This window comes from Ciconia boyciana, chromosome 13 (assembly GCF_034638445.1).
Source record: "Ciconia boyciana chromosome 13, ASM3463844v1, whole genome shotgun sequence".
NCBI classification, from domain to species: Eukaryota; Metazoa; Chordata; class Aves; order Ciconiiformes; family Ciconiidae; genus Ciconia; species Ciconia boyciana.
Genome location: NC_132946.1, coordinates 17548601 through 17570094, shown reverse-complemented (window position 1 = coordinate 17570094; position 21494 = coordinate 17548601). Strand labels below are relative to the sequence as shown.

Sequence of the window (21494 nt, the reverse complement as noted above, 5' to 3'; positions counted from 1 at the left end):
GCGCCGGCACTGGGCAGATCCCCACGGGGCAGGACGGTGGTGGGGGCTGAGAGATGGGGACGGCCAGATCCCCACCGCCCTTCACGGTGCAAAGTCCACCAGAGCTGGGAGGTGCCAGAGCCGGGACGGCAGAATGTTTGCGGAGGGATTGGGCGCTGTTTGGCTCCCCCAGCGCTGGAGCAGGACATGGAGGGGCCTGGGCGGTTCCCCGGGGACGCTGTCCAGGGATGCTCAGCCCCCAGCACTCGCCCGCTGCCCCTGCCCCAGCCAAAGCCTGCGGCTGAGCCGGCTCGTGGGGGCCGGGCTTGCAGCCCCAGCATCTCCCGGCTCCAGCCCTCGCGTGCACCAAGGCACATGACCCCCACCAAGGCACGTGTCCCCACCGTCACTCTGCCACCTCTCGCTGGTCACCAGCTGTAATGGGGCCTTGGTGGCCAGTCCTGCTCCCATCCCGCCTGGCCCCGACACCCTGTGGACTGCCCTTTCCTTGGACTTAGGAGCCCTTTTGGGTCGTGCTGGGTGTTTTGGGGGTCTCTGACAACACCCACCCCAGTGGTCAGGTCTTGGTGGCAGAGCCCTGAGCAGGACAGGTCTGTCCCCATCCCCATCCCCGTCCCCCTGTAGACCCCTGCCCTCACCCCCTCCCACGGGTGCCTGGGCTGGCAGCTCCTTGCCATCAACGGGGAAGGGGCTTTTCCTGCTGCTCCCGCTTGGCTGCCAACCTCAGACACGAGGAGCGGGGAGAGGCCACGCCATCGGGTGCCACCCCCGTGGGACCCGTCCCTGTGGGGCGAGATGCTCCTGAGCGGCCGCACGAAGGGGTTAACGCTGGGGCGGCTGCCCGGCCCTGCCGCCTGCCCCGGTAATTACGGCGTGTAAAAATAGCCCAGTGCCGCACTCGGGGCGCTCAGGCAGGAAGGCAGCGAGCAGCTGCAGCGCCAAAATCACTCCCAGATGGGCCGCGGCCTCAGCCCACCGCCGCCTCTGCGGCCGATCGGCGCTCACCGGCTCCAGCCTCCCCAGCTTGCCGGCGGGATTTCTGCCTCTCCACAAGCTCTTCCTGGCAGCTGATGCTCTCAGGGGAGCGGGGACAGGGACCCCCGGCACCCTGCACTGAGGCAGCACGTCCCCCCGGGGCTCTGCTGCGGCCGTGGGGACCTGGGTGGCCCAGGGGACACGGCTTCGGTTCCCACAGGGCCGTGCCCGGGGCCAGGGATGTTTCTCTGGAGGCCAGGGACCTCCAGGCTTGCAGCCGTTGGGGTGCAGGCAGGATGCTGCCTGCGCTGGGCAGGACTGGGCCAGTGCTGGGGGCAGCGGACTTGCCCCGGTGAAGCCGGCGGCTCCTCCCGTTGTGGCTCCCTGCCGAGCCCCCCCATCCTGCTGGTGGCTTCTGGCCGGGGCTCTCGCTAACTGGCCCCGCTGGATCGCATAGCGAGAGGGATTTTTTTGGGTTCATTTCAGGGGGTTTTGCAATCCTTCCCCAGCGCTGATTCAGCTCGGAGGAATTAGCAGCGCTGCACGATGTGCCGCTCCGAGCCACTCCTGGCGCACGCCGGGGCTGGCAGCGGCTGGGGGGACTTTTGCGCTCAGGTTCGGGAAGCCGTGGGGGCTGGAAGGGCACATTTCGGGCGCTGCTGAGCTCCTGCAGAGCCGCCTGGGTGCAGACATGGGTGTCGCAGGGGGTCCGAGCCCCACGGGGCACCGAGGCCTGCCCTGGCTGCAGTATCCCCATACCCCTCCGTGCTGAGGCCAAGCCCCGCTGTCCCCTCGTGCTGCTCCGGCCCCTTCCCCACATGGCCACCATCGGCTGCAGCCCAGCCCCTTCCCCACACCTCCCCGGCCCCTTCCCCGCACCTCCCGGCTGGCGCCGAAAACCTTGGCTCGGGGCTTCCCAGCTGCGCTGCACCTGCCAAAGCCGAGCCCCCGCTTTGCTCCTGCCATGCCAGGGCAGCCAGTGTGGCATCTCCAACGCAGATGTGGTTGCTTTGGAGCTGCTGGCAGTCCCCTAGGAGCAACGGGACCCGTCAAGGAGTTGTGGGGGTCCCCAGCACCCACCTGGCATGTGGGGGTCCCTTGCAAACCTCCAGCTGATTGCAAATGGGGAAAATAGCTTCGTTAGGGGAAGGGCACATCATGAAGCCAAGCAGCAGGAGGGAAAGTGAGGGGCCAGGAGGGAAGGGGCTCGAGGGCCCCTGCGAGGTCCCTGCTGCCGGTCCCTTGTAGCCTGGTGCCGGGGCCTGGGGCGCAAGGGGACACGCTGGGACCGACACTGCACCCGGCCGGGCTCGGGGGGCCGCAGCAGCAGCCGGCCGGAGGCACCCAGCGCGAGGCCACAGCTCCGCCGGGGACTTTTCTTCTCTCCTCCTCACGGGGCTGGAAAATATACAAAGCTTGCAGTGAAAATATTTACACAGCAGCAATTTTCGGAGGAATTTGGGATGTTAATTTGAAAAATCTGTGGGGAGAGGACCACAATGGGCCCTTTGAGCGGGCGAGTGTGGCCATCGCGCCGGCGAGGGGCCCCTCCTGCTGCTGCGCCGGCCCTAATGGGAGCCAGCCCTGCCGGAAGCCCACCTGGGAGCTGGGGGGGCTGCGCCAGACGGCCCCCGCCGCCGCCCCGCACCCCTAATTGCATCCAGAGCCGCTCCCTCCCGCTGCCGGCCCCGGTCAAGCAGGGCCGGGGCGCTTGCGGGGTCAGGGCCGTATCCTGCGGCAGCGCGGTGCCTCCTGAAGAGCCGCCAGCCCCGGTGCGGCCAGCAGCTCGCGCAGCACGGCGGTGACCCTCGGCTCCGCTGGCGGCGGCCGTGGCGCTTCAGCCCGCTTTCGCTCATTCTCTCCAAATCAAACACACCTCGGCGGGCAGGGCCCCAACCTGGAAAATTCCAGCCCGAAAGATAAAGGATTGGAAAACGATTAAAACCAGAGGGTTGGAGCAGAAACCACTTGGCAGCGGGAACCTGCCGAGCGCCGGCTCCCAGCCCTCCCCGCCGGGGCCAGCGCACGAAACCGGCTGTTCCCGGGGCCGGGCGGTGGGGGCTCACCGCGGGGGCCCTGAGCCTCGGCTCTGGCTGCAGCCCCCGGTTCGGGGGGACCGAGCAGGCTGACACTTGTCACGGGCACTTTGGGGGTCCCGGTGCCGCCGGGGGTGACGTCAGGAGGTTAGGGAGGTTGGGCTGGGCTGTTTGTCCCGCAGCTGGCCCCGGAGCCATCTGGCAGGCAGGGAGGGATGAAGTAAGGGGGATGATGCGCAGGGCAGGGGCCGATTCGAAACCCGTGGCCTCTGTTTTGGGAACACCTCCTCAGCGCCTGCGGTGGGGGTAGCGCGGTGGGGGTGAAGCCTCCCCAGCGCCGCCGCCCAGAGTCAGGAAAAATCCCCCCTTCCATCGCCCTGACTCATCCCGGCCCTTGCCAACACACCAACAACTACGGGAGGACAGGCTGACCTTCCCGCTCCTCTGCAGGGGACACGCCAGGCTGCCCACACCGCTGCCCACACCCTGCCCGCAAGATGGGCAGCACCTGCAAAAGCGCTCAGGACTGTGCAGAGGTTTTCATTGTTGTTATTTTAATTTTTTTTTTTTTTTTTTTTTTACAAAAAGACACCCTTCTGGTCTGCCTTACAAAAGAGATGTACACAAACCTGTACTAGAAAAAAAAAAAGTTTTCCCAGAAGAAATGGGAAATAACCGTGTATAAATATTCTCTCCGAGTTCTTAAAGCTTCAATTCCTGGTTTGCCTGCTCGGCACTTCCTTTGGCCCAGGGGTCCCGAGGGTCCCAGCACCTCGGCCGGGCCTTATTGCTCACATCAGCTTCCAGGGAGTTGAGAGTCACGGGCCGTGCTCCGCTAAAGGACCCTTGTTACCAGCACGTGGACGTCCCTTAGCCGAGGCACCGGCAGCTTTCTTTTTAGCAGTAGCTAAAAAAAGCCCACCCAAACCCCAAATTAAAAACCCAAACCCCCTCTCTTTTGCTACCCACGTTCTACGTAGAGTCACAGAAATCAAGGCACCGAGTGGTAAAATGAGTGTCTCCTCCCGAAGCTTGGCAGCCTCTCGGAAATTGCACGTTATGGGTTTTGGGTTCTTCTGCCTTTTTTCAGTTAACTCCTCGCTGTTCCTTGCCCCTGAGGAGCGCGGCCGGGTGCCGCCGCTGGAGCTCGACCCTCGTCTGTCCGGGGCTCCCCTCGCCCGGCAGCCCCACCCCGCCCGGCTCAGAAATAGGAGGGTTTGAGCCCCGGGGTGTTGTTGTTGCTGGGGTAGTGTGACTGCATGAGTGGGACCTCGCACTCGGAGCCGCCGGAAAGCATCGCCGCCTCTGGCACCTTGCAGCCGTGGCTGCTCAAATCCCCATTTTCCAGGCAGGCTTTCACCCCTTCCAGCTCCAGCGGGCTGGCGTCCACCCCGGTGCCAGCGTGCGCCTTTGCCCGGCGGTGCCGGCGGTAGTACGTGCTGGCGGTCACCACCACCACCAGCAGCAGCACGGCGGCCAGCGCGGGGACGATCATCAGGGCCAGGTTGCTGTCCTTGCTCTGGGTGACGGGGGAGTGCTGCTGGTGGCTCACCGGCAAGGTCTGCGCCTCAGCGCAGTGCTCCTCCTTGGAGACCTTCTCCCCCAGGGGCCCGATGCAGACGCGGTAGGTGCAGTTGGGCTTCAGCGCCCGCACCGTGTACTCGGAGAGCGAAGCCGGTAAACGCAGCATCACCGTCCGCTTGTCCGGCCCGGAGAGATTTCGGTAGCTCAAGCGGATGCCCTTTAGCTGCGCTTTGGACTGGACGTAGTTCTGCAAGTCCACTTTGAGGGAGGTGCTGCTGACCTGCGCAATGCTGATCCGCCGGCCGGGCGGCGGGGCCTGCGTGGCCGGGGACGGCGTCGTCCCCCTCACCTCCGCCTGGCAGTATGCCCCGGTGAAACCGTCCGGGCACAGGCACTCCAGGTGGTTTTGAGCACCCAGGTGGCAGGTGCCGCCATTCAGACACGTGCGAGGGGGACAGATGGGCGGCGGGGGGCTGGTGGGGGCCGGGGGGCCGCTGAAGGGCACCAGCGTGGAGCTGCCCTGGGGGGCCCTGGCTCCCAGGGTGGGAGCGGCGGTGCTGGGCTGCGGCACCGGGCGGCTGCTGGTGGGGAGCGGCGCGGGCGGCGGCAGCGTGGTGGTGCGCGGAGTGGTGGGAGTGGTGGTGGTGGTGGTGGTAGGGCAGCCGAAGTCGGCGTACTGCAGGTGGTGGAGGAGCTTGCCAGAGTTTTTTGGGGGGAAGTGGCAGCGCGTCTCCTCGGGCCGCCGGAGGACCACGCTGCTGGCGTTCACCCACTGCACCAGCCAGCTCATCTGGCAGATGCAGTTGAAGGGGTTGCCGGCGGCCGTCACGGCCCGCAGCCTGGGGAAGAAGCTGGCGAAATCCCGAGGGATGGTGTTGATGTTGAGGTTGCTGATGTCCAGCTCCTGGAGGTTGTGAAGGTTGTGGAAGTCCTCCGCCGGCAGCTGGGAGATGCGGGCGTTGCCAGCCAGGCTGAGCTTGGTGAGGCTCCCCAGCCGCCGCAGCACCGCCGGGACGCGCTCCAGCAGGTTGTCGGAGACGTCCAGCTCGTGGAGGTTGTTCTGGACCTGGAAGAGCTCCTCGTTTAAGCTCGTCAGGCCCAGCCCCGCGATCTTCAGGGACTCGATGTTGACAGCGTGGAAGGCCCCTGGTGCAATGGTGGGGATCTTGTTCCAGCTGATGTCCAGTAGCAGGAGGTTGGGCAGGTCAAGGGGGGGCACGGCCCAGAGCTGGTTGTTCTGCAGCTTCAGCTCCAGCAGGTTCTCCAGCGTGTCGAAGGCAGCAGCATGGATGTGCTGGATCCTGTTCCTCTGCAGGTAGAGCCGCTCCAGCAGCCGCAGCCCGTGGAAGGTCTCGTTGGTGATCTCCTGCAGCTGGTTGGAGGACAGGTCCAAGTTGACGAGCTCCGTCAGGGGCTGGAAGATGTTTTTCTGGATGCTAGTGATCTTGTTTTGTGAGAGGTCCAGGAGCTGGAGGGCGGGCAGGCCCGCAAAGCTGTCCTCGCTGAGCATTGTGATACCGTTCTCAAAGACGTAGAGGGAGAGGGTGTTGGGGGGCAGCCCCCGAGGCACGGTGTGGCCCCGTCTGGCTGCACATAGGATGGTCTTGGGGTCTTGGCACTGGCAGCCTGTGGGACATGCCCCAGCCAGCTCCGCGGGGGCCAAGAGAAGCAGCGTGCAGAGGATCAGCTGGTTCATGGTGTCGGCTCTGCGGGAGAGAGAAACCCAGCCAAGGTTAGGGGCCAGGCCCTGCCCGGGGGGAACCCCAGGCTGGCAGGGCTGTGGGGTGCCTCAGACCCCCCACTGCTACCCCTGCCCCACTGCTGGGGTGTGAGAGCCATCTCCCCGTGCCCTGCCTGGGACCCCTCCGACCCCAAAGGGACCGGGAAAGTCCCCCCCCCGGGCTCCTGCCGCCTCTGTGCGGCTCCGGCCCGGGACAGAGCCGCCGAGAGCGAAGCGGCACCTGGGCTGCCCACCCCAGCCCCACGCTCTCCCCCCCTCCACGGACGCCCCAGGATTTAGGGACGTGGTACCTTTGTGCACCCCAGGCTCTACCATGAGACGTGTCCCACTGGCTTTGGCCTGGCCTCTTGGTACCGTCTCCGGTGGGGCGCCGAGACCCCAGTACACGGCAGGGCAAGGGCCCCTACCTGCCCAGCTGCTCTCAGCAGGGTGCAAATCAAACATGGGGGATGCGAGTGGAGGCACTGCTCGGCTTGGGAGCCAGGGGAGGGGGTGGGAGCCTGGCCGGCCTTCCCGGCACACCGAGCACCGCTTAACCCTTTGCTTGTGCCGCAATCCCGGCAGCTGCGCCCACGGGGTCTGCTCCTGCTCGGATCGCCAGCGGTAGCAATCCCCTCAGGGGAACCCAGAGGTGGCCCCCACTGTGGGGTGGCCTGGGCACAGGCTGTGGGGCCAAAGGAGCCGGGTGCTCCCCTGCCCCACAGGTCCCTCCTGTGCCCTTCAGAGCCGGCTGCGTCCCCACAGAGTCCCAGGGCTCGTACTCGCCCCTGAGCCAGCTCCTGTCCCCTGGGGGCCACGGGTCACCTTGCTGTTCCCCTTCCTGCTGGCACCCCGGAGACCCAGCACAGCACCCTGGGCGGCATCCTCATCCCTCAGGGACGGAGACCGGGATGGAGGAGAGGATGCTCTTGGGGTGAGCGAGGCTGTAACCACCCCTGCCCCAGCCCCCCGCGGGTGCCCCGGCCGATGCCCTTGCTTTAGAGGTGCCTGGCTCCTCTCTCAACCCCATCTTTCAGCCCTTTTAATGACACTCTGAATTAGCACAGGTCATGGGGGTGGCAGCGGGACCTGGGGCTGGGCCAGGGACCCGATGTCTCCTGCCACTCCATCTCAGGGGCACGGAGGGGGGTCCTCAGGCAGGGTGCCACCAGCACCCTGCCCTGCCAGCCCCTTTCCCAGCCCCGGCCATCGCCACCTCCTCCCCTGCTCCGAGCTGTTCATAGCTCCAGGCAACCCCCCCCTGCAGCTCGCAAGGGGCCCCCGCCGTGTGCGGGGGGCTGCCGGGTCGTGCAGCAGCACGTGCCGCCTGCCCCGGCCGCCCCTCCGCCGTGGGGGGCCCTGTCCGGTGCAGGGACACCACATCCTGCACCAGCGGCTGTGGGAAGGACTGGATGCGTGCGTCCCCCGGTGCATCCCCGGCTAGCGGAGCCCTCCATGCTGCAGAGGTACGGGTGCTCGCCCACAGCCGGACAGAGTTAACGTGGCGGCTGGCTCCTCGCCTCTTCCCCGGGTGGACCCCCCCGGGGTGGGGTGCACCCAAGGGCGGGGTGCACCCGCGCCACTGGGCAGGGTCACCGCAGCTGCCTGAGTCACTTGGCCCGAGTGGCCCTGCCCCGCCATGACCCGTGCTGTCAGCCCCCCCCCCCCCCCCCCGACGCCAGGGAGGAGCTGTGCCACTCCAGGGGGTCACTGTCACCGAGTCCCCACCCCTCCCCGGCACCCCCAGCTCAGCCCCCTTGCTGATGCTGCTGCTGGGTCCCACCGCACCCCCACATCACGGCCAAGCCGTCGGTGCCCGGCACGAGGACCAAGCAGAGCCGCAAAAGCATCACGGAGCCCTTGTGAAGTGCTTTTTGGGGCTAAGGGGGCTGGGGGCAGACCCGGCACCCCTCACCGCAGCACCAGCCCTCGAGGGGGCTCCAGCAACCGGAGGGTGCTGGCTGGCGGGCAGAGCCCTGGGCGCAGGGTGCCGGGCATGCCCGTGGTGCCGCCACCGTGCCAGGCCGCCCGAGCGGGCACCGGAGCCCGGCCAGGTCTGCGGGAGGCTGGTGAGGCCGGGGCTGGTTTTGCAATGCCACGGTCGGGTTTCGCTGACGTGTCCGTGCTGCAACCAGCTGCTGACTCCAAGTCTCTCTCGTCCCTTTAATTACGCTGGCATTTCCTCCCCTCCCCGCCTGCCAGGCTCCCCGCTCCGGGCAGGTTCGGCTGGCCTGGTGGCGGCCACGGCCACGCATCCCCGCCTCGCCACGAGCGCCGGGCAGGCCGGCACGGTTGCTCCACCCGCACGCCTCCGCCACCTCTCCCTCGGCATCACCCCGCTCTGCCGGCACTCGCCGGCATCCCGCCCTCGCGCCCTGATGCTATTTCAAGGCAGTGAGGGGTTAACCCCGCCCAGGCTCGCTGGGGTGCTCGCCCCTCCAAAACAGGGGGCAGGGGAACAGCCTCCCCAGGTCCTGTGGGGGTCCCCCAAGGGCGGAGAGGGGGCCCCAGTTCTGCTGGAGGTGTTAGGACCGCCCTGCCAGCGGCCTGCTGCTGCCTTGGCTGGGCTCCCCCGCGCCTGCACCGCAGATATTTGCCGAATTATTCATATTTTCCGGCTGCGGGGAGGATCTGGGCTCGGATTCCCCCAGTCCCAGCTCAGCCTTTCCCTGCCAGCCTGCTGGAGCGGGAGCACCGTGTCCCTCCTCCCTGCCTGCAGCCCCCCGCGCCGGGCTGTCCCGCTGCCTGCCCAGGGCGAGAGACTCGGCAGGGGACGCCCCGCTTCACACCCGCCACATGTTTTAAGGACGAGGACGAGGCCGATGCCGTCCCCGCACCGCAGGGTGACACCTGCGTGGGAAGGGCCGGAGGAGCCCTCCTGGGGGTCCCTGCCCTTCGCTGCTGCTCGGGGACACGGCCGTTCTCCCGGGGGAACCCGGTACAGCCGGGATGTCCCTTCCCGCATCAGCAAGCGAGGCCCCGCGACCGAACAAAGCCACCGTTGTTGCCGGCAGGCAGCCAAGCCGGGGGGCTGCCTCCTCGGCCAGCGGGCACTGCTGCAGGCAGGACGGGGGCCCTGCACAAGGCCGGGCCCTGGGCTCTGTCCCCGTCACCGCAGGGAGGGACATAGTACCTTCGCCGGGTGGGACGCATGCGCTGCTCCCCTCCCTTACGCCCCCCCCCCCAAAACAAGCCCATGTCAGCACGTGCCCCCTCCCCAGACCCAGCCGGGGGGGGATGCGGGATTAAGCCCTTAATCCTCCTCCCCTTCAACCCACCCTGCGCCGCCGCAGCTCCCACCTCCTCCTGGGCTCCCCTCCCTATTTAATTAAAGTTTCCGCAGCAGCCCCGGAGGAATGCAGGCCTGGTTATTGCATTCCCTGGGGCGCTCTCTGGCCCCTCGGTCCCGCTCCTGCCCCTTTGACCCGGCTGCGCTCCCGGGCTCAGGTGCCGGCAAGGAGAAAAACCAGCAGAGCCGCTTTACCGGCAGCCAAACCACCTCCAGAGGAGCCTGAACACCGGCAGAGGTTGGGAGGAGGCCGGTGATGCTGCCACGCGCGGCCCTGGCAGCACGGGCAAATTCCTACAGCGTGACTGGGGCGGCCGCGGCTGTCCCCGAGCGCTTCCTCCTGCCGCGTCCCGCCAGCAGAGCCAGCCGGGCAGGCAGCGCTTGCGTCAGGGCCACCCGGTGAGGCCACTCGGCCTTGGCGTGGTGCGGGGAAAAATAGTAATTAGTGTCATCCTTGACGGCGGCACTGCCCAGCGCCGTGTGGGCAGCAGCGTGGCCTGGCTGGGTCAGGCCAGTCCAGCCACCCCGGTCCCAGCAGGATGAGACCTGCCAGTGTGGTGCACGTCAGCAGGAGTGGGTGTGGGGGAGGACGTGAGTGGGGCTTTTTGGTTGGGAAGAGGGGTCTCAGAGCCCTCTTGGAGCCCATCTCTGCTGGGATGCGCTGGCTCTTGTAGCAGCTGCCGGCCCAGGAGGGAGCCAGGCAAGGAACACTTACCCCACGGTGGGCCAAAGTCACACCCAGAGAGGGTGACGGGGGCCGGCATCCCCGCAACGCACGCCGGGTGACGATGAAGCGCGCAGGGAGCTGGCGGCAGGAGAGGCAGCGGGGCATCCCCGCCAGCTGGCAGTCAGGCTGGCCGGTGGCCCTGCTGGCACGCGTCCCTCCGCACCAGCCGGGGAGGAAACCCCCGCCGGCACTGCCCGGGGACCCCACTTGACCCCGCAGTAGTGGGTCAGCAACCGGGACGCTGGCCCCCGAGGACAGGCAGGGCCAGGGCAGCCAAACCCCACCCCGCCGAGCCCTCCACCGAGGAGGGTGGCGGTGGACGCTGCTGCCAGCAGCTCCCACCTCTGCCTGACCCCAAAGGGCGAGCCCTGCTGCCACGTCTGCCGGGACAGGGCGAGCACGGGATCAGCCCAGGACCGTGCCGGTCCCGTGTGGGTCCTGGGGCTCTGCTGCCGGCAGGGTGGGTCGCAGCCACCCGGCCACAGCTGGAGGGAGCCAGGCTCCATGTTAGCCCCTTCCCCGTGACAGGAGCAGCACCGGGCCGAGGTCTCCAGGCCAGACCCCGGCGCATCCCATGGCAGGATAGGCACAGGCAAGGGACAGGGGACCCGGGGCCCTGCCCGCACCCTCGTCCCTGCCCACCGCAGTGCCGTGACCCCAGCCCGGCCGAGGCCTCGTCACCAGCCCAGGCGGGGGACGGCCGGGAGCCCCCCCGGGTCAGCCAAGGCCTGGGGGGGGGGGAGCACGGCAGGCCGACCCCCAGCCAAGGCCTGGAGCGAGGTGCTGCCCCCGGGCGCCCTGCCTGCAGCCGAGGCCCGGGTGACACCCCGTCACCCGGGGAGGGCAGCCGGCCCTGGGTGCCCCGTGGCCCAGCCGAGGCCCACCGGGCCCCCTCGGCCCCGCCACCCCCCGGAGTCCCCGGGTGCCCAGCGGAGTCCCCTCCCGCCCGCGGGCCGCCGCCCCACGAGCCCCCGGCCCCGCGGCGAGGGGAGGGCCGGGGCGGCGGCGCCCGGGGACGCGGGACTCACCGGGGCGGGCCGGGGGGGGGGTTGCCGGGCGGGCGGTCAGTCCATGGCGGCGGCAGCCGGCGGCCGGGCGGGCGCTCCCCTCTCTGGCGGCGCCCGGCGCGGGGGGCGGCTTTAAAAGCGCGGGGGCGGAGCCTGCCCTCCCGCCGCCTTCCCATTGGCTGCAGGGGACAGGGGAGGAGGGGTGGGGCACGGCTGCCCCAAGGCTCCGCCCCCTGCGCACCTGGGGCCCGGCGGGGGGCGGGACCCCCGGGACTCCACCGGACCTCCGGGGCCCCCGGCAGCTCCAGGAGCCCCCAGAGTCACTGGGACCCCCGGGACCCCCGGCAGCTCCAAGACCCCCAGAACCCTCCAGGGCCCCCCGGGACCTCCAGCAGCCCTGGGGCCGGGGCAGCTGGGATCCCACACCCCCGGCGTGCACTCGCGTCGGTACAGGGTGGGTACAGGAGTAGGTGCAGGCACAGGTATCTCCCTCGCATCCACGGCACCCCTGGCACCCGGGTAACACCAGGGGCTGGGCGTCCTCGGCACCCCCGGGGACCCCCATATCCAGTGTACCCAGGGCAACTGGGGACCCCAGCACCCATGGGCCCCAGCGCCCTGGTACCCCGGTACCCCCGAGCCCCTGCCATCCGCAGAGCCCCTGCCACCGTCTGCTGGGGGACGAGGGGGCAGCGGGTGGCCCTCGCAGGGCTGCCCCCATGCCCCGGTGACAGCAGAGCTGTGCCGAGTGCCGCAGGACAACGTTCCCCATTCAGCACCACGAGGACGGCACAGGCCGGGCTGGGACAACCAGGCACCCAGGGTGCCCTCGTCCCAGCCCTGGGCCCCGGCGGTGGCGGCAGCGCTGGTGACGGTGACCGCAGCTGGGCAGGAGACCCCGGTGCCTGCCACGGCCACGCCGGCGGTGTTTGCCTACATTGTGCCAACAGTCCCGGGGCAGGACCGTGCCGTACTGGCCACGGCCGTCCCTTGTGCTGCCCAGCCACCCTGTGACGACTCGCCGCAGCACCAGGGTGTCCCCGCCACGGGGTGTCCCTGCCATGGGGAGCTGCCGGGGCTGGGGCAGCAGCGCAGCACAGCCTTCGTTTTGCCATATTTCCTCAAAGTCGTTCAGTGTAAAACGCTGGCACGGCACGGCACGGCACGGCACGGCTCCCTGCCCTCGGCACAGCCACAGAAACGTCAACCCGAAAGTAACAGATTGTCCCTTTGTTCTCTTCAGAGCTGCCTGCGGAGCTGCCTCCTCCGCCCCTGCCGAGGGAAGGCAGAGAGGTGGCTCGGTCACCACCGTCCCCTCCAGCCACCGAGTATTGCCCTGCTCGTGGTCCCCTCTGGCCACCAAGCATCCCCTTGGTCATCCTCCCCTCCAGCCACCGAGCATCCCCGCAGCCACGGTCCCCTCTGGCCATCCCCTGACCGCCGTCCCCTCCAGCCACCAAGGGCCCCCCCAGGCATGGTCCCCTCCGGCCACCGAGCACCCCCCGGCCGCAGGCTGGGACAGGGTGCAGGACAAGGAGCAGGGACACGCTCCAGCTGGCACAGCTCCGGCCACAGGGCACTCCCGGGGCCGGCTGGCACGGCAGGTGCCGGGTGAGGCGGGCGGCGTGCCGGGGTGTGCCACGTGCCCGTCCCAAACTGGCCGAGCTGGCCCGGCCAGCCCCGGGGCTCCCCTACGGGTGCCAGCGGCTTCCCCGAGTGGGGCCGGGTGCCATCGCACAGGGTGTGGGGCTGGGAGGGGGGTGCCCTGCGGCTGGGCCCGGCTTTGTGGCGGGCACCACACGTCCAGGGCTGGAAGCGGCCGGTGGTGCCGTTCCGCTGCAAACCCGTCACCCCGGGGTGGGACGGCGAGGGTCGTGCTGTGGGGAGCTGTAAGTCAAGGGAGCAGCCCGGCACGCCGAGGGCACCCCCCGGCACCGGCACTGCCCTCCTGCCATAGGCAGGGTCTGATCCTGCCCCGCGCTTCCCCGGGAGGGGGTCTGGGACGCGCACCAGTGGGGGAAGGTGCAGGATCTGGCCCTGCGGCCGTCAGGGTGCTGCGCCGATGGGTGCCCCCGGCTCAGCACCCTCCTTCCCTTGCAGGGCGGCCATCCCGCTCTACGACGCCGACACGGGGCTGCTGGTGTTGGCGGGGAAGGTGAGGTCCCACGGCAGTGGGGTGCAGTGGGGTGCAGGACAATGCAGTGGGGTGCAGCAGGGTGTGGTGGGGTGCAGAGGCGTGCATGTGGGTGCAGGGGGGTGCAGCTGGGTGCATGTGGGTGCAGCGGGGTGTAGGAGAATACAGAATGGTGCGGGTGGGTGTAGCGAGGTCCAGCGGGGTGCATGTGGGTGCGGTGGGGTGCAGGAGGGCGCAGCAGAGTGCGGTGGGGTGCTCCCCCCGCCCCGCTCACGCCCCGTCCCCTCCACCTCTCTTCCAGGGAGAAAACCTCCTGTACCTCTTCGAGGTGGCACCCGCGCAGCCGGCACTCACCCAGGGTAAGCAGGATACGTCCCACGCCAGGGTGCCGGCAGCCCCGGGGGCCTCGCCCCTGCCGGCACTGCCTGCCCCACGCCTGCCCTGCCCGTCCCCCAGTGACCCAGTGCCGGACGGAGGGCGGCACGCGGGGCCTGGCCGCCGTGCCACGCCTGGCCCTGGACGTCATGGCCTGCGAGGTGCTCCGCGTCCTGCAGCTCACCGACACCGCCCTCGTCCCCGTCAGCTACCTGGTGCCACGCAAGGTAAGTGGGGGCTGTGGGTGGCACTGTGTCACGAGCCCCTGGTGCCATCTTATGGGTGCCACCTCAACGGCACCGGGTGACAAAGGGCACCCGGATGCGGGGGGACGCCGGTCTCCAGTCTGGGGGGAGCAGGAGAGGAGGGAAACCTGGGTGCTGGAGGCTGAAACCTGGGTGCTGATGGTGGGTAATGGAGCAGGAGGGTGGGTGCTGGAGGCTGAAATCTGGGTGCTGGGTGCTGACAGTGGGTAGCGGAGACTGGAAGGTGAGTGCCGGGTTCTGGGTGCTGAAATCTGGGTGCTGCGTGCTGACGGTGGGTAACAGAGGTTGGGTTTGCTGGGTGCTGGATTTGGGAAGCTGGGTGCTGCATGCAAGATGCTGGGTGCTGGAGAGTGGATCCTGAAAGCTGGGTGCTACCTGCTGGGTGCTGTTGTGCAGTGGGTTCTGGGTGCTGGGTGCCAGATCCTGAATGCTGAGTGCTTAAAGTGGCTTAAAGAGTTTGAAATTTGGGTGCTGCGTAGCAGAGTCTGGGTGCTGGAGGCCAGAACCTGGGTCCTGAGTGCCAGAACCTGAATGCTGGGTGCTGAAACGTGGGCGCTGGGTGCTGGAGGTGGGGTGCGGGGTGCTGGGTGCTGCAAGCCGTGATGCTGGGAGCTGGGTGCTCTTTCGGAGGCTGGCTGCGTTCAGGGGTGCACGAGGCCGCCCAACGCCGGGCAGCGTCTGACACCTACAGGCTTCGGCACACAGCTCGCAGGGACAGGGCTCCGCAGCTGGAGGGGCTGGGGTGCCCAGGGATGCCTGGGGGTGCCGGGGGTGCCAGGGGGTGCCTGGGGGTGCCGCGTGCCAGGCAGTGCCAGCTGGCAGCAGGACGGGCTGCAGGATTTTGAGAACACCCACCTCGCCCCATCCCCTCTCCCGCAGTCCATCCAGGACTTCCACGAGGATCTGTTCCCCGACTGCGCCGGGACGCTGCCGGCCACCGGCGCCCAGGCCTGGTGGGCAGGGGACAACCAGCAGGTCAGTGTCACCTGGGTGGTGTCCCTGCTGGTGGCATCGCCCGGAACTGCCACTGCCCCCGGCCCACCGCTCTGCCCGCCGGCAGGTGGGGAGGGTGAGCCTGCACCCCGCGCGGAGATCCACGGAGACCTTCAGCTCCCCCGTCATCGCCTGCACCCAGCTGCAGGCAGCCGACGCCAGCTCCACCGAAGCCGACGCCGACCGGAGCGTGAGCACAGGGCGCCGGGGAGCGCGCCGGGGTGGCAAGGGGTCAGGGGGTCCCCACTGCTCTCGTCCCACAGGGAAGGGGAGGGCTGGGACGCCGGCCCCCCCTGCCCACCCGCTCTCTCTCCCGTAGGAGGGCAGCAGCTACTCCTCGCTGTCCTCACCGGGCAGCGCCGCCACCTCCCTCTCAGCCAGCACCGGCCCCTCCAGTGGCTTCGCCAGCAGCCCCAGCCAGAAGTCGCTGCAGAGCATTTTGGGTGAGCGGGCGGCGGGGCGGGCTCGGTGTCCCCCGTCTAGGGCCATGCCAGGGGGGGACCCAGGGCGCTCACCTGTCCCCTGCCTGCACCAGGGCCCAGCTCCCGCTTCCGGCACACGCAGGGCAGGGTGCTGCACCGCGACACCCACCTCACCAACCTGCGGGGGCTCAGCCTCACCACGCCGGGCGAGTGCGATGGCTTCTGTGCCAACCACCAGCGCGTCGCCCTCCCCCTGCTCTCCGCTGGCGGCCAGATCGCCGTCCTCGAGGTACACCCGGCGCAGCGCGGTGGCTGGTACAGCGCCGGTGGGCACAAGGCGGGTGACCCCCTGGCTCTCTCCCCCAGCTCTCCAAGCCAGGCCGTCTCCCCGACGTGGCCATGCCCACCATCCAGAATGGCGTGGCGGTGGCTGACCTCTCCTGGGACCCCTTTGACCCACGGCGCCTTGCTGTTGGTATGCACGCCGTCCCCGGGCGAGGGTGCCAAGCTGTTCCCCAGCACTGGGCACGCCAGGTCACTGGCTTAACCACTGCCCATCCGTTTCGGTGCCCCAGCGGGTGAAGACGCCAAGATCCGGCTGTGGCGGATCCCCGAGGGAGGGCTGCGGGAGACGCTGCGGGAGCCCGAAGCTGTCCTCCGAGGTGAGGGGCAGCACACCGAGCACCCCATGCTGGGGACAAGCCAGCCCGGCGGTGTCCCCATCCTGGCGCAGACGGGGACGGCCACGCACCGCTCACCCTTACCAGGTCACACGGAGAAGATCTACTCCATCCGCTTCCACCCCGTGGCATCCGATCTCCTGGTCTCCTCCTCCTACGACATGACGGTGCGGATCTGGGAGCTGAGCACCGGGCGGGAAGCCTTGTGCCTGCGGGGACACACTGATCAGGTAAGGGATGACACACCTGGGGACACCTGAGGGGCACATTTGGCCAGGCAGGGGACACAGAGGGGACGCCCCATCTGTCTCCCCAGATCTTCAGCCTGGCCTGGAGCCCTGATGGGAAGAAGCTGGCGACGGTGAGCAAAGACAGCCGGTTACGGCTCTATGAGCCCCGGCGCAGCCCTCAGCCTCAACAGGTATGATCACGGCGGTGGGGATGGGATGGAGAGCTGGGGGTGCGGGCGGGTGCCCGCGGCGGGGGAACCCCCGCGGGCACCCGCCCGCACCCCCAGCTCTCTCCGAGCAGGCAGGGTGACCTTCACCCCACGCAGGAGGGTCCGGGTCCTGAGGGGGGCCGTGGAGCACGCCTGGTTTGGGTTTGCGGTGGCGACTACCTCCTGGTGTCCGGCTTCGATAGGTAAAGAGGGGGACACATGCCGGGGGAGGAGTCCCCAAGGGACACCGTGCCCCCCTCCCCCCCCATTGTCACCTCCCCGCAGCCGCAGCGAGAGGAGGATCCTCCTGTACCGGGCGCAGGCTTTGCTCGAGGGACCTTTGTCTGTCCTCGGCCTCGATGTGGCCCCGTCCACCCTTCTGCCCTTCTACGATGAGGATACCAGTGTTGTCTTCCTCACCGGCAAGGTTAGGGCTTGCCTCTGCAAAAAAAAGGGGGGGGCAACCTGCCTACAGCACCCCAACAGTGCAGAGGGACCCTCCATGCACCCCCCCTGCCAGCCCCCATCTCGCTCCATCCCCAGGGTGACACCAGAGTCTTCCTCTACGAGGTAACACCCGAGCCCCCCTATTTCCTCGAGTGCAACAGCTTCACCTCCCATGAACCCCATAAGGTAAAGGAGGGGCCTGCCAGGGCCGTGCTGCCTGTCCCTGACCCCACTGCCTACGCTGCCAGACCCACAGCAGGCCCCACTCATGCCTCTGCCCCATCAGGGCTTCGTCTTCCTGCCCAAAACGGTGTGCGAGGTGCGGGAGGTGGAGTTCGCCCGGGCGCTGCGCCTCGGGCAGAGCACCCTCGAGCCGGTGGCTTTCTGCGTGCCACGCGTCAAGGTAGGCGGCGGGGACCCAGCTGTGTTTGGGGGGGGATAGGAGGTGGGGGACCCCCTCTCAGTGCCCCTTGCCCCCACAGAAGGAGTATTTCCAGGACGATATCTACCCACCGACCCGCGTGTGGTGGGAGTCGGCCCTCAGCAGCAGCGCCTGGCTGGCCGGGGAGGATGGGCAGCAGCGCCGTGCCAGCCTGCGGCCGGCCGACATGAGGCCAGGTGGGTGCAGAGGGGCAGGGTGAGGACCCCGGGCCCACGGGGACGGGCTTGGGGGGGTGTCAGCCATGGGGCGAAGCCCTCCTGCCCCACGGCAACGCTGCTCTCCCAGTGAGCGAGGCCCCGAAGGAGGCTCCGGCGCGGAAGTTCGTCCCTGCATCCGTGTACCTGGAGCAGAAGTCTGACGAGCAGAAGAAGGAGGAGGTGGGTGCTGGGGCACCCTGGGACCACCCTGCTGTGGGGCCCGGGCGGGGGGCCATGCCCCAGGCCCCACGGCTCTGCCCTGCCTCCCTGCAGCTCCTGAGCGCCATGGTGGCCCGGCTGGGCAACCGGGACGACCCGCTGCCCCAGGACTCCTTCGAGGGGGTGGACGAGGACGAGTGGGTAGGTGCGGGGGGGACACACGGCCCCCGGGGCTGGTCCCGCCCCGCCGCTCTCCTCACCCCCACCCGCCCCCCCGCAGGACTAGGCCGGCCCCCGGCACCCCGAGGACCACGCCGGGGACCCCCGCACCCGCCCGGGCCCGGCAGGGAGGACGAAGAGGAGGAGGAGGAGGAGGCGGAGGCGGCGCGGCGGGGTCCGGCCCGGCTGAGGGGAGGCGCGGCAGGGCCGAGGGCCGCGCACCAGGCCGGGCAGCGGCGCTGGGCCCCACGCCCACCGCGGGCAGGCCCCGCTATTAAAGCCGCTGCACCAGCACCCGTCTCCTGCCGTGATTCTGGGCCGGGGGGGGGGGAGAGAACCGGGAGGGGGGGAACACACGGCACCGGCACCGGCACCAGCACCAGCACCGGGGATAGGCCGCGGCCTAGGCCTCGCCCGCCCTCTGCGCATGCGCAGCGCAGCCCCGCCAGCTAGCGGCGAGACCTCCGGGGCGGCGCGGCCGCCAGGGGGCGCCGTGCCCGGGGAAGGGGGCGCTCCGTCCCGCGCTGCCGCCACCTTTGTGGCAGCTGCGACCTTCGCTCCCTGACCCCGTGACCGCCGGGGGCGGAAGCGGCCGCGGGGACATGGTGAGAGGGGACGGGGGAGGCGGCGGGGCCGGGACGGGGGGACGAGGCCCGGGGGTGGAGGGACAGGGCCTGGGGAGGGGGACAGGGTCCGGGGAGGCCGAGGACCGGGCTGGGCAGGGCCCGGGGACGGAGGGACGGGGCCCGGGGAGGCGGAGGGTGATGCTGAGCAGGGCCCGGGGGCACGGCAGGGCTCGGGGAGGTGCGAGGAGGCTGGTTCTGGGGGTCAGGGCCTGTGGAGAGGGGACAGGGCCGGGGCTGGGCAGGGCCACGGTGTGACAGGAGCCAGGGAGGGGCGGGGCAGGGCCCCGGGGGGACAGGGCCGGGGCTGGGCAGGGCTCGGGGAGAGGTGACAGGGTGGAGGGACAGGGCCCGGGGCAGCTGTGACAGCAGGGTGTCCCTGCAGGCCAAGTACCTGGCACAGATCATTCTGGTGGGGGCCCAGGTGGTCGGACGGGCCTTCATGCGGGCGCTGCGCCAGGAGTTTGCAGGTACGAGCCGAGCTGCCGGCCCTGGCGTGGGGTGCCGCTCCCTGTGCAGAGCGTGCCCACGGTGCCGGGCACCACATGGCATCCCCACCCCTGCCCGGGGCACGGCCGCGCCCCCCTCCCCATCCCCTTCCCCAGGGCACCCTGCTGCTCCCCATCCCCCGGGGCTGCGCCCGGAGGGGACGCTTGCCAGGCTTGTCCCAGGGTGACAGTCAGCACCCGCATCCTGGCGCCGGCCTCATGGCGTTTCAGCTCGAGCCGGGCTCCCAGCAGCCGTCCCAGGCACCAGCCGGGACCCGGCACCGCTGCCAGGCCCTGAGACATCCGGCAGCCCCAAAGGGCAGAGCGGGATGGTCCCCCGGGACACGGCAGTCCCGGCGCTGCCCTGCCTGCCTGCAGCCTGCCTCGCTGTGGGCACCGACAGCAAACCAGTGCCCCCCCGCCCCCCCCCCCGTTTCCTGCTGCCTCCCCAGCACCGGGGACCTCGTCCGGGTGACCCCTGCGGGCTGGAGGCAGCGTGAGGAGGGCAGAGGGGTGAAACTGGGATCCGAGCACCTTGGAGCCCATGGGCTTTGCTGCCTGGCCCCCACCGAGGCCTGGGGGTCCCCGGGGGGGCAGTGCTGGGGGGGCTCACACCCTTGGTGTCTCCGGGCAGCGAGCCGAGCGGCGGCAGATGCGCGAGGGCGCTCGGAGAGGCCCCAGTCCGCCGCTGCCTCCAGGATCATCGGCATCAGCCTGCAAGAAGCTCAGCAGATCCTCAACGTCTCAAACCTCAACCCAGAGGAGATCCAGAAGGTAGGGGCTCCCTCGGAGCTGGGGGGAGACGGTGCTGGCAGGGCCCTGCCCTCCCTGCGGCTGCTGCCTGGCATGGGGGTGACGACTGGTCCCTGGAGGGAGTGTGGGTGCCATCCTGGGCCCAGTTAATCCCAGTTTGAGGTTTCCCTGCCCCAGCTGGAGGAGCGTGCCGGCAGCTCGCGGGCATTAGCAGCCTGCCGGGCTCGGCCCCTGCGTTTGCCCAGCGGCGCTGCTCGGTGAAGAGGACGTGGGCTCCCCGGAGGTGCCCGACTGGGAGCGTGGGGACTGGCCAGGAGGTCGGGCAGAGCCAGCCGCGTCCCCAGGATCACACTTGTCCCCTCCAGCACCGCCGCAGGGAGCGGGAGGCTGCCCGGGTTCGGGGCCGGGGAGGGCGGAGGAGATGAATCTGACGGGGAGCTTCTCTTTGGCAGAACTACGACCACTTGTTCAAGGTGAACGACAAGTCGGTGGGAGGCTCCTTCTACCTGCAGTCCAAGGTGAGCAAAGGGCTGAGAGGAGGGGGGCTGCGCTGGCCCCCGGCCCTGCCCTCGGCACCCCCCCCCCCGCCTGGGATTCGGGAGAGAGCAGAGCCTGAGCGTCACTGCGGATGGGGCAGGGCGGGGAGGGGGACAGCCCTGTCCCTCTGTGCCACCCTGTCACCGTGTCCCGCAGGTGGTGAGAGCCAAGGAGCGGCTGGACGAGGAGCTCCGCATCCAGGCCAGGGACAAGAAGGAGTGGAAAGCCGAGACGTGACTCCTGCCGCCCCCACGCCCCGTGTCCCTCACCCTTAACTTATAGATAGCCAATAAATACCACGTCCTCCAGCGCCTGGCCTGCCTGCTCTGTGCCTGGGGAGGGAGAGGGGACTTGCCCGCCTCCGCCCGCCGACCCTGAGGGGATCGGCCCCTGCGAGGGGCTGGCGGGGCTGGGTTTTGCCCCGGGGAGGAGGAGGAGGGAGGCGGCTGGGGAAGAAGGGGTGTCCCCGGGGTGCCGAGGGCTGCCAGGGCTCAAATGGCACCCGGGGAGGCTGCGGGAGCTATTTTCGTGGTGGGTTCGGATGCTCTTGGCCTGAGTGCACGGATACCTCTGGCTCCGTACCACGGGAACGCCGGGAGCACCGTTACCTTTCTCCCACTGCGGGTGGGCAGCCGGGACGGCTGCTGGGTCGGGGCGAGGGGCCGCGGGGGACACACGCTGAGCTGTCCCCGCCTGCGGCTCATCCCGCAGACCCCGGCAGGGCTTCACCGGCACCAAGGCTGCCCGCTGGGGAGCGGGGGGACCCACCGGGGGGGGCAGGCAGAGCCAGCCGTGCCCCCGAGATCGCACCCATCTTCTCCAGCACCCCTGGCTTTGTGCCCCCCTCGGGCTCATCGCGGCCCTCGCCACCACTGCGGACTGAAACAGGAACTTACTTCAACTTCACTTTATTGTTTTCTTAATAAACTTCCTCTCCCCTGGAGGAATATAGTGTTATAGTCGTTAGCTTATCTCTTACTTCTGCAGTCCTTAAACGCTATGCTAACAGCGATGGAGCCCAACAGGAGGAAAATAAAAACAA

General features: G+C 69.2%; 3 protein-coding genes across 6 annotated transcripts in view; 2 read left to right on the top strand and 1 right to left on the bottom strand.

Moving 5' to 3' along the window:
* Positions 1 to 18362, top strand: part of CORO7 (coronin 7) — a 39310-nt gene extending 20948 nt beyond the window's left edge. For all 3 annotated transcript variants that reach the window (XM_072877639.1, XM_072877640.1, XM_072877638.1), the window contains 19 exons: positions 13379 to 13433; positions 13714 to 13771; positions 13869 to 14014; positions 14933 to 15028; positions 15114 to 15236; positions 15366 to 15489; positions 15582 to 15757; positions 15835 to 15943; positions 16044 to 16130; positions 16236 to 16378; positions 16465 to 16569; positions 16705 to 16790; positions 16873 to 17014; positions 17131 to 17220; positions 17321 to 17437; positions 17517 to 17652; positions 17762 to 17853; positions 17947 to 18033; positions 18113 to 18362. In XM_072877639.1, the coding sequence (XP_072733740.1) occupies positions 13379 to 13433; positions 13714 to 13771; positions 13869 to 14014; positions 14933 to 15028; positions 15114 to 15236; positions 15366 to 15489; positions 15582 to 15757; positions 15835 to 15943; positions 16044 to 16130; positions 16236 to 16378; positions 16465 to 16569; positions 16705 to 16790; positions 16873 to 17014; positions 17131 to 17220; positions 17321 to 17437; positions 17517 to 17652; positions 17762 to 17853; positions 17947 to 18033; positions 18113 to 18118 (1978 nt within the window). In that variant the 3' untranslated portion in view covers positions 18119 to 18362. The remainder of the gene's footprint in view (positions 1 to 13378; positions 13434 to 13713; positions 13772 to 13868; positions 14015 to 14932; positions 15029 to 15113; positions 15237 to 15365; positions 15490 to 15581; positions 15758 to 15834; positions 15944 to 16043; positions 16131 to 16235; positions 16379 to 16464; positions 16570 to 16704; positions 16791 to 16872; positions 17015 to 17130; positions 17221 to 17320; positions 17438 to 17516; positions 17653 to 17761; positions 17854 to 17946; positions 18034 to 18112) is intronic.
* Positions 3571 to 17974, bottom strand: VASN (vasorin). 2 transcript variants are annotated; one of them, XM_072877642.1, is made up of 3 exons: positions 17818 to 17974; positions 16233 to 16357; positions 3571 to 6241 (listed from the first exon to the last, which is right to left on the bottom strand). In XM_072877642.1, exon 3 carries the CDS (start codon positions 6229 to 6231, stop codon positions 4213 to 4215), a length of 2019 nt encoding a protein of 672 aa, XP_072733743.1. In that variant the 5' UTR covers positions 6232 to 6241; positions 16233 to 16357; positions 17818 to 17974; the 3' UTR covers positions 3571 to 4212. The 2 variants fall into 2 exon arrangements, with proteins under 2 accessions (XP_072733743.1, XP_072733742.1); XM_072877641.1 differs by lacking the exons at positions 16233 to 16357; positions 17818 to 17974 and adding an exon at positions 11300 to 11366.
* Positions 18363 to 18508: 146 nt separating the features above from the next.
* Positions 18509 to 20761, top strand: PAM16 (presequence translocase associated motor 16). The gene is made up of 5 exons (XM_072877644.1): positions 18509 to 18656; positions 19060 to 19144; positions 19797 to 19936; positions 20368 to 20433; positions 20609 to 20761. The coding sequence occupies exons 1-5, from the start codon at positions 18654 to 18656 to the stop codon at positions 20687 to 20689; spliced, it is 375 nt and encodes a 124-aa protein (XP_072733745.1). The 5' UTR covers positions 18509 to 18653; the 3' UTR covers positions 20690 to 20761.
* Positions 20762 to 21494: the final 733 nt, after the last annotated feature.